Source organism: Synchiropus splendidus, chromosome 11 (genome assembly GCF_027744825.2).
Source record: "Synchiropus splendidus isolate RoL2022-P1 chromosome 11, RoL_Sspl_1.0, whole genome shotgun sequence".
Taxonomy (NCBI): domain Eukaryota; kingdom Metazoa; phylum Chordata; class Actinopteri; order Syngnathiformes; family Callionymidae; genus Synchiropus; species Synchiropus splendidus.
Window position 1 is genome coordinate 6,549,289 of NC_071344.1, and position 10,302 is coordinate 6,559,590.

Consider the following 10,302-nt stretch of genomic DNA (forward strand, 5'->3'; position numbering starts at 1 on the left):
GGAGGCGGAGATGCGCCGCTGATCGGAAAATGGTGTATTTTAAGCAGTTCCATGTTGTCAACACCATTTTAAAGGAAATGCTGAGGCAGAAAAACAGGAAGTGTCGAGGTTCTCATCCCTGACCAACTCACACACTGAAGTTCAATGATCGAGCTTTATTAAGTTCAGCTTTGACATTGATAGTTGTCCGCATGAATAGATATGAAACACTATGGTTGTCATTGTGGCAAAATATAGATTTACAGGATGTGATATATACACGTATAGACATGTCACACCGTTTCCAGGTGCGTACACATGTGAAAATACATAAATAGGCAGTGATTGTCTCCCACACATTATGCAGACCTCAAACTACACAGCTTGAAATTGAATATCATGAGTGAGTTTTGCCTTTAAAGAGGAACTGGGCTTCCATAATGTGGTGTTATCTAACAGGGGGGTCAAGGCTCCATCCGCCTTCCTTTAGCTGACTACTAGATCAGGCTCTCACCGTAAAATCAAAACAAAAAATTGCTCTTACTTCTTTGAAAGGTCCCAAGTCTGTTTTGGAAAAAAACAACAGCAAAGTTTCCTGACCTGAACAGCATTGACTGTACTATGAAACTTTATACCTTATGGTGAGGCCATGCTAATGTCTGTTCTGAAATGTGGAACTGTCAGAGGACCAACTGACTCTTCTCCAAGAAGGAAGTTAAGACAGCTGTGCCATACTGGAGTCCATTTCAGGTGTATGAAGACTAGACGTTGAAGACTAGATGTTGGATTCTTTATTGTGAGGACTGAGAAGAAAGTAATTTAATATCAATATTGGTCTGACTCTAATAAGGTGACTAAAATGCTGACACAAATGATGCAGATGCCCTGTCCTTATCTGCAATGTTGTGTTGTGTCCTCAGACATTAGAAGGACAATTGCTACTCATCGGGTGACAAAAGGTTAAAGATGGTCTGCTACATCGGGTCCTTGTTAACAGTCAAATTCAGGATGAGACTTGTTGTTGATGCCTGTCTGCAGCAAGTCATAGCAATAGTTAAGGCTGCAACTAGAGCACAGAGTAGTGTTCACCACAACGCTATGATGCAATGCTGAAAGAGCAAAACTGTGTGTTTGTGTTTTTTAATCTTCTATCGGTGACAAGTTTTGAAGTAGGTCATTGGCTGCTGTGACCCAATTAGATGCCTTGAATACTTCTCTGGTTTTGCTGTTGCTGTGGTTTTGCTCAGTTGTGTGAGATTCTGTTGCCTTCCTCACATCATTTATTAAACTCAGTATTCCTTTCTTTCTATTTCTCCAAGATATTGTTCAGGACTCGTGACCGTTTGAAAACTACTGGTGAAGTTGAACTGCAGCCAGACTCCAAATCTGGTCTCACTCTTCTCTTCCACTGCAGGAGAGCTTGACAAGGTCATGGTTTCATTCAGTAAACTGCTTGCAACTATAGTGACTAATGCACGTCAAACTTGAGGTGTGCGGCCCATAGCCGACCCACAAAATATCATCCGTGCCCCCTACCTAATTTCTATTATTTATTTCCAGTTGATAAGACAGACGCTGACCCCCTCATGTTCCATTGTGAACTGCAACATTTCAAACTACCTATCATTAAAGAGTTATTAAAAATCCTGTATGTTACCAAAATTCTTTCTGGTGACTGATCGACAATGGTTTCTGTTTGCTAATTGGCCCTGGGTGGATCCTGTTTTAACTAACTCACAAGATCGTGCTCACGCAGGGTGGCGGTAACATCCGCGGGGCTCATGACTCCCGTAAAGCTGTGTAGTTTACGGTCTCTCTTCCATGACTTCAAAACATTTCCGTACTGCTGGCAGTGCAGGCTGATTGCTACATATCGCCACCGATATAGTTACTTCAATTCAACAGCAAACTCCTCACAATGGCAGTCTTTGATCCCATGAGTGGTTACTTCTGTTCCACAGAGCTCAGCGCCGTGTCCTCTGCTCCCCGGTCCTCCAAAACATTGGCTAATCGATGAGCTTGAAGTGGAACAATCACATGTTGCCGTCGACTGACAGTTACTGTAAAGAGTGTCACAAGAAATACAGCTATGACTAAAGCACAGGGAGGAAAACAACGCCGTCTTTCTTTGCCGTCTCCATGGCCAGTTGGGCCAGTTTAAGTGGGGAAAAACACTTTCACTGTTTCGATGTTCCATTCAGGTAATCAGGGAATAAAACGGAGGACTTGTCTGCGGCTGATAAAGATGAGCGCTTTGTTCTGTGTCCTGCACTGGGGTCTCAGAGGGAAGGGATAGAACATCGACAAATATTTAGTGATTACTATATTGGCTATAGGGATAGGTTCTCAGTCCAAGTGGGATTCTAGTTTTGGAAATCTTGGTGTTTTCCTGCCGACGTGCTTCCTCTCTGGCAGTTTCTCGTCCTGGTCCGCGTGCTGCTGCAGATGCTGCTCAGTCTGGTGAGTAAGCGCGACAGGCAAAAATAGCTCTTCACTGGTGGAAAAGGTTCCGGCCTTGAAATCCAAACTGATCCCACTTTTCACGATTCTCTGGCTTGATGGTGCTTTCAACAGAACTGGTAGTTGTTGGTTTTCATTAGCGGCTGCTCCTCTTCCTCGTGGTCACAAGATGGGTCACATGGGCCTTCGCAACACTTGGGCCTGTCACACTCGGCACCCTCTGTGACCTGCTGCTGCTGCTGCTGCTGCTGCTGCTGCTGCTGCTGCACATTCTGGTAGATTAGCTGTTGAGAAGCACATTTCCAGTGAAAACTTATCTTCACATTGTAGCGTATAGAGTCGCAGACTCCATCCACTCAAGCAAAATGTGCAAATGTATTTTGTTTTTCACTTTTTTTGTTTTGTTTTTTTGCTGTTTATTGGTGGGTGTCGCTGTGTTGAAACAACTTACTGTCTCCTGCTCCGGCTCATCCCCGAGCTGTCTCTGAATCATCTGAGTGATCTTGCTGAACGTGGGCCGGTCCGTTGGCTCCAGGTTCCAGCACATCTTCATGACCGTATAGCTGGAACCACGTCATTTAGAAGAGGTAAATAACATGCAAGCTAAAGGCTTTCTGATGCAGCCTGATAAGAGATGCTTGGTCATGAGTGTTTCCCGCCCCTTCGGTCTCATTGTGAGGCTGTGAAATAGCAGTTACATGGTTCCCCAGCGCTGTGATCATGTGCCTAATGGGCAGAACTGAGGCCTGATTCACTGCAGATCAACAGGCGATTGGGCCTTGAGTGCAACTCTGTTCCTCGCCTCTGTCTGGCTGGGTGGTGTGACCACCATGCCAAATCAAGTGGAGTTCTCTCAGGAGAAGCATCTATATTTTTACTGCTCAGTTACCCAATATTCTTATCAACTGTATTTTAGTTGGTCCACCAAGGCTGCGAGGTGATCTGCGGTAGATGATTTTTATATAGCAGCTTGACCTGCCTTCAGTTCTTGGGATCAAAAACGTCAACTCAAACTCAAACGTGTTAACTTGCTAAACAGCAAATGAAACTGGACCACTTAACACATTTACTTCAAACTACAGTAGAGTATTTACGTATTCTCCAAAACTAAAAATAATTTCCAATAGATCCTTGAGTAGCTCTGGCACTTGCACCGCCTAACATGTAGCTCAGGTACTTTTAAAGCTGAAACACAAATGAATCTGTGACTCGAACCAAAGTACTTACACATGGTGTCGACGAAGAAGTAAGTTCTCAGTTTTTAAAAACAAAAATATCTTTTAAACATTATCTCTGTGTCTTCATTACATATAATGAGTTGTTTATAATTGAATCAGATTGTAACGTTTCAGCGTTGATTTTCCTGCTCGATCTCGTGTTTGCCATGATGAACACAGAGATGACAGTTTCATCTCATCTACGCAAACAAGACTCTATCTGAAAATCGGGAGCATTTTTCAGGAGGTCATATACTGACACTAGTGAAGTGATAAAGCGCTTCAAAGGGAGCATGATCGAGATCATTTCTCTCGGCTATTATTGTATTTAGGAACTTGTGACTCACATCTCAGGTGGAGCAAAGTCTGGCTGGGACATCTGGTAGCCACGCTTCACCATCTTGTAGAACCGGGAGTCCACCGCCACACTGGGGTAAGGACTCTTGCCTGGGAGACCAGATGATTTCATCAAATAAATATCACAAAGATTGATAATTTTGTTGTCTTTCTTCCTCACCCAGAGAAAATATTTCCCACAGAAGGATGCCGTATGACCAGACGTCACTCTGCACAGTGTAAACACAGTCGAAAATACTCTCAGGGGCCATCCACTTGACCGGAAGACGAGCCTGAGATCAATAATAACAGGTGTTTTTTCAACATCCCTTTTGTAATATAGATGACGTTATATGAGCATTTCCTTACGTTTCCTTTCACCACATAGTTGGAGTCATTCATTATGTCCCTTGCCAGACCAAAGTCACAAATCTTGGCCACTCGATTGTCAGTCAGTAGGACGTTTCTCGCGGCGACGTCTCTGTGAATACACTGGACATAGACAAATCCTTAATGCTCACAGGTCAAGTTTAGGTCAAGCGGTGTTTTTATAGCATCTACAATAAATGTCCTGCTGGGAAAAGGCACTCCCACTAGTCATACTACCCATAATGCACTGCAACAGTTGATCACAGAAGAGCATGTTTAAATCAGATTACTGGCAATTACTTTCAAATAATTCCATTTATGTTAAGCGGTAATTGGGTTGGTAGAGTGATAGTATCTGATAGAGCCAAACAGAATGTCCTTTATGCTCAGCAAAATGTGTCATAAAACAAGATTTACACTCAAATGTAAATGGATTGTTCCATTGTGAAACTGAAAACTTGAATAGTTGTTCATACTTTGTAGCGACTGGTGCTTGCTGGGATCAGCAACAGTACTGAATTGTTTGGGATCCCAGTACTACAATAAGTTCAAATGAACTCCTCTGGCCTGGATGATTTCCATCGATCCCAATAATAAAAACATTCAATATATGTAAAGAATATAAAGAATCACTGGACTTAGAGGAATATTTTGACTGATCTGCAAAGTGGCATCTACTGTGAATGTACTCACGTTCTTGGCAGCGAGGAACTCCAGTCCTTGAGCGACTTGAAGTGAAAACTTCAGCAAGTCCCCAATTTCTAGTTGCCAGTCTGCAGCCTCCTCACATGACTCTGCATTGGAGATCAGATGTGAGAACCGTCTTCTTAACTGGCTTCAGTCGTTTTACCTTGAGGGTTGTTTTCAAGGCTGGCAGCTTGACCCGGCCTCATCTCCAAGTAGCTGCTCGAGGAAGCACTGGAGATGCCGCTGTCACTGTTGAACATAAGTACACAAGTTAGTCTTGCAGCTGTTGGCAAGTCGTGGGTCGCGTATTCGATGAAATACCTTCGGATAAACAGTTTCTCCATGCGAATGTTCTTGTAGTCGTTGGAGCTCTCCATGATCTCTGGTATGTTCATCACAAAGTTTGCAAACGTCTCAGCCTTTTGGCGGAGAAAGTTCAGCAGGTCGCCAAGGCTGCAGTACTCTGTGATCACCAGCACCGGTCCTGACAAGGGAGAGGGTGTTGTCACATGTTGTTTGTGTTATGACCAAAGATATCCTACCTCCATAGGTGCAAGCTCCCAGCAGGTTCACGATGTTGGTATGATGCCCCAGGTGACTGAGGATCTTCAACTCTGACATCAGCGCTTCTCTCTCGTCTGAGTGTGCGCTGGCTGTGGAGATGTTGCTTCAGGTTAGCCACACTGACGTCAACATCAGCTCCTGTAAAGATCAGTCATCGTGCTACCTTTAAGCATCTTCACAGCAACACGCATCACATTGTCCTGCTCTCCCAGACCGTAGGCTGTGGCCTCAACAACCTTTCCGAAAGCCCCAGCGCCAAGGATCTTCCCTGATCGCACAAAAAAAACTCATAAGCAAATGTAAAGTTTTGCGTCTGTCAGGATTTGAAGACGTTCCCCTAACCTAGCTTCAGTTTGTCTCGTGGGAACTCCCACTTCTCATTGTATGGAAGTTGAGTTGGGTCAATGAAGGTGTAGTTGTTTCCTTCCCGGGCCTCGATGATCTTCCAGCGGATTTCATATCTGGGCTTCTGCAAACATTTCACAGGGTCAGCAAATCTATATTGTGCCCGTGTCCGGTAATCGCATGTGTGTTTTACCTGCTTGTATTTGTAAAACAAAATCACCAGCAGCATCAAGAGAATGGTCAGAATTCCTGCTGCTGCCGTCAAGGTGGAGGTGAAGAGTTTGTCTTCGATCATAGGAAGATGTGTCAGTTTCAGATGAATTAACTCAGTCAAATATGATGTCTCACCAGAGACTTCCATAGCAAACGTGTCACTGCTAACTCCTGCGAGATTGAAGGCCACACACTCCACAGTCATCCTCCGGTTTGAGGGTCCCACGGTGAGGACACTCTCCACCTCCACGGCACCGTATTCTTCTCGCTGGACCTCCACTGTTGGGGCCTGGAGCGGAATGGCCATCTGCTTCCCTGTGGTGTTTTCATTGCACCTGCCTCAATACAATACAGCTCCAGTTAGATCTGGAAAGATCAACAGTCTAGCTAGGTTCTTATGGGACCAATCTATGGAGACACTGAAAGGCTGTAGTTGGAATGTTATCCTATGAGCATCCTTGCCTCCATCTTTAGCCTCAAGTACTACAAAAGCTTTCTGAAAGGTGCTATATAAATAAAGCTTCAGGAAAAGGCTCATCCCAAACTAACAAGCCTGTTGGTGGTGTTGCTAAAAATCCCCTATTTTCAAACAGCCACCAAGGGTTGCCAGACAGGTAAATATTGTTCTTCATCCAGAATGACTGCACGTCGCATCAAACAACTTCCTTCAGGACGGTCCATCAGCCTGTCCAGGTAAAGGGAGGTCTAGGGCTCTTTGCAGAAGCAAATGGATAGATGTGAAACTTACGTAGGCCGGATTCCAAAGCACTGGTACCAGATGATTCTGGGAGCGGGGTAGCCAAAGGAGGTGCAGGTCAAAGTGGTCACATTTTCCCATCTCACCACGGCCACAGGTCTCTCTGTCAAAGAGGTTTGAAGTCAAGGACAAAAGCTTGACCTGACGTTTCGATGTTTTTGAAAGAGTATACTTACGATACATTTGAACTTGGAATGTGATTGAGGCGTTGGCCTTGTAACTGCGGGCATAGAAAGTGTACTGGCCTTGCTCTTGAGCGTTCATCCTCTTCAGCTGCAGTGTTGCGTGGTATCTGACGGTGATTGACAGAGGGATATTTTGAAAAATCATTTCTCCCTGTGGCCGACACAGAAGGCCGTCTAGGTCTTTTTAGCATTCCATGATCACCTGTTGTTGTATTGGATGAATTTGTGCTCTTGTGTGGAGGTGTTCGGCGACAATGGAGTGTGCCATCTGTGCTCTATTATATGTGGATAAGCCTCCACGAGCACGCTGAGCTCCAGATCTTCGCCATCGTTCACCTCCACCGACAGACCCTTGTGTGCCAGTTTTGGGGATAGTTGGGGCAAAAGTCGAACGTAGGGCTCATCTATCCGGAAGAATCAACAGACACATCCCTTAGTTATTTTGTCCCTGGTGTCTTCTCACACCTTTCCTCTTGCTCACCTACGACCAGCAAATAAGTGGTTGAACTGTTGACTCCAGCTTCATTGGTGCCAATACAAGAGAAGTTGCCTGTGTCTGTCGGCATCACTGCTGGAATGGTGAGGACGCTTTCGATGTCCAAGCGATTCTCCCCACCAGAGCGAACGCTTTCTTCTATCCGCGGTTTCTGTGGATTCACAAGACAAAGCGGAAAAGTAAGCCAAGGCGATTCTAATGCACAGGCAGTTGTTTTCAACACGGACTGATTTGGTTGTGTATGCCCAGGTCACGTTGTAGTTGAAGTTGGGGTTGTGCGTGGTGCAACGAATCTTGAGCTCTTCACCAACAATGCGAATGTATTCATCGGTCTCCAAGAAGACATAGGGCGGGAATCGAAGCTCTACGGCGGAGAAAGAACAGTTAGTGAATTGTATCTGAGTGAGTTCCACTCTCGTCCTCTTACTTTGGATAACATTGATCGTGAAGGCCCGTGATGTTCTCTCCACCCCGTTGACCCTTGCTGTGCACACATAATCTGCATTGAAACTGGGGTGGAGGCTGTGGATCAGAATGCCACGGTGCCGATACACAGTGAAATTCATTCCCGGCGGCACTGTGGTGCCATTGTCCATGCGGAGACTCAAGTCTGTAGCTGAGGGGTCAGTCAACAGGCAGGGCAGCATGTACACTTCGCCCTCCTTTTTGACAACCTGCAATGACGTGCTGCTGGTCCAGAACACACGGTGTGGATCTGGCAGAGACACAAGAGGTCAATACGCGACACTTATACCCGCTCGCACGACTTTTGAACTCACCTTTCACATAAACGTGCACTTTTGAAAAGAGGTCCCGGTGCTGTGTGCTGGCAGTGTAGATGCACTTGTATGTTCCGGTGAATTCCGCCGAGGGACGCTCCACTCTGATAGTCCGTACGTTCCCGTAGCCCCTGGAGATGAAGCGCCTGTGTTTGTTCAGCCTCGTCTGCCAGTTGACGGGCCCATCTCCCTCGCACTTCAGATCCAGCGGTGCTCCGGGTTGGACCACCACCTCGGGACTCGCCACCACCCTGTTGTTGAACTTGATCACTGGGCGCCTCCATTCCACTGAGAAGATTGGCATTAGTAAATTCAGGATCATAGCTTCCAGCGTTAGCTATTCAATTGAATGAGCAGGACGGACTGCGAGCTGGAATTCAAAAGTGCTCTCAGTAAATCCTTGGACTGGCTGTGAAAGTTCCAGCTCACAATTGAACTTACGTCTCTGGCACTGCAACCAATCTCAAGTCACAATTCCACTCACTCTGAAGCCACAGGCTGAAGGTCCTGGCTTGTTAGCACAACACTCAGTGTTAGCCACAGTACTGTACATGCTGAGTTTTGCCCCTGAATTCAACTGTTTGTTGTTGGTTTTCCACTGTGTACTTGATCAAAAAAAGAAGCTCAGGAAGTGTATCTCTGAATTGATAACGCCCCCATGAACACTTCTGAAAGTACTCTAGCAGAGCGGACAGAATCAGTTTGAGCCAAAATCAACCCAAACAAGAGGCTTTCATGTTCTCGAATGCAAATACAGAAAATTGCAATTTGATGCTCGGCGTGTCAGTTGTGCCAGGACACAAAGGAGAAAAAACATCTCATGACGCCGAAGCTAATCCTCACAGTTTGTCCTCTTCAATATGTCCTCCCACCAAAAACACTTGCAAAGAACTAGAAATAGCACCACTTCATTAACCCTCCAACCTTAATATTGTCTCGGGATTCATCTTAAAAAGCCTGCATTTGCATCTGGAAAATGACAGGAAAAAAGTACAATATGGAATGTGGAACAGAATTTAGAAAAAAAATTATATAAATTCAACCAAAACATTGAACAGGGGTCAACAATTATGTTTTACATTTTCTACATTTCTAACCAACCAAGTTGTTTGACTGTATTGTGAATCAATGTATAATTCAAAGTTAAATCAAAGATCAGGATTCTTTAAAAAAAAAAAAAAGGGGAAAAATTCATTACATGTATATATTTTTTATGAGATAAATGATAACCTTGTACTCCTGCATTCCAACAATTTTCTATTTATATAAACTTAAAAAAAATGTAATTAATTTAATTTAAATGATTTTGCAAAATTGGGATTAAATAAAACCATAATATAAAATAAATAATAGCCTTGGGATTTTGTGTCTTTGTTTTTCACCGCTGCAATTTTACCATTTATACCACAATTGAGATAATAATTATTGTGAAATAGAAAGGTAAAGTAAATTATTGATCTGTGTGTAAAAGATCTAAAAATAAAGCAAAGAGTAACAGAAAAAAACAGTAAAATATACGTTTCATTTTTTACTTTCCATACTTTTCGTGTATATATATATATATCTACATGTATATTGATAAAGTCCTGTTGGTCTAACCTGATGCAGCAGAGGCCACGATCCCCAGCAACAGTGTGAAGTAGGACAGCATCTTCAGTGTTCCACCAAACCGTCTTCTGATCTGCTCAGGAACAGACAGTTGAGGGAGCGTCACCATCTCGAAAACTTCTTAGTAGCCTCCCTGTTGTCATCAGCCACAGCAAGTCATCTCACCTCTCAAGAGAGGAAAAACTTCCTCAGGTCTGATGTCTGAACCATCCAGAGCTGACTCACCACTCCTCTCTTCTTCTTCTCTTTTCTGCTTGTTTACTGCCTCCCTGCCACACAGGCTACATGAAATCTCTGGGGCAGCAAG

General features: G+C 44.3%; 1 protein-coding gene across 3 annotated transcripts; it reads right to left on the reverse strand.

Annotated features, from left to right (window-relative positions):
- Positions 1–191: 191 nt before the first annotated feature.
- csf1ra (colony stimulating factor 1 receptor, a) lies at positions 192–10,276 on the reverse strand. 3 transcript variants are annotated; one of them, XM_053879636.1, is made up of 21 exons: positions 10,161–10,276; positions 9,987–10,068; positions 8,388–8,675; positions 8,036–8,323; positions 7,836–7,972; positions 7,594–7,759; positions 7,315–7,516; positions 7,104–7,219; positions 6,919–7,030; positions 6,151–6,505; positions 5,955–6,081; positions 5,776–5,880; positions 5,591–5,701; positions 5,370–5,532; positions 5,212–5,297; positions 5,055–5,155; positions 4,362–4,484; positions 4,174–4,285; positions 4,004–4,103; positions 2,891–3,002; positions 192–2,723 (listed from the first exon to the last, which is right to left on the reverse strand). In XM_053879636.1, the coding sequence occupies exons 2-21, from the start codon at positions 10,036–10,038 to the stop codon at positions 2,547–2,549; spliced, it is 3,033 nt and encodes a 1,010-aa protein (XP_053735611.1). In that variant the 5' UTR covers positions 10,039–10,068; positions 10,161–10,276; the 3' UTR covers positions 192–2,546. The 3 variants fall into 3 exon arrangements, with proteins under 3 accessions (XP_053735611.1, XP_053735610.1, XP_053735609.1); XM_053879635.1 differs by lacking the exon at positions 10,161–10,276 and having other exon boundaries at positions 6,151–6,242; positions 6,306–6,505; positions 9,987–10,137; XM_053879634.1 differs by lacking the exon at positions 10,161–10,276 and having other exon boundaries at positions 9,987–10,137.
- Positions 10,277–10,302: the final 26 nt, after the last annotated feature.

Bases quoted from the DNA above. Each gene is read 5' to 3' on its own strand.
- csf1ra (XM_053879634.1), bottom strand. From the start codon at position 10,104: ATGGTGACGCTCCCTCAACTGTCTGTTCCTGAGCAGATCAGAAGACGG. The intron at 6,082-6,150 runs GTAAAACACACA...AAATGTTTGCAG, and splicing joins TGTTTTACAAATACAAGCAG to AAGCCCAGATATGAAATCCG. The intron at 4,286-4,361 runs GTAAGGAAATGC...TATTGATCTCAG, and splicing joins ACTATGTGGTGAAAGGAAAC to GCTCGTCTTCCGGTCAAGTG.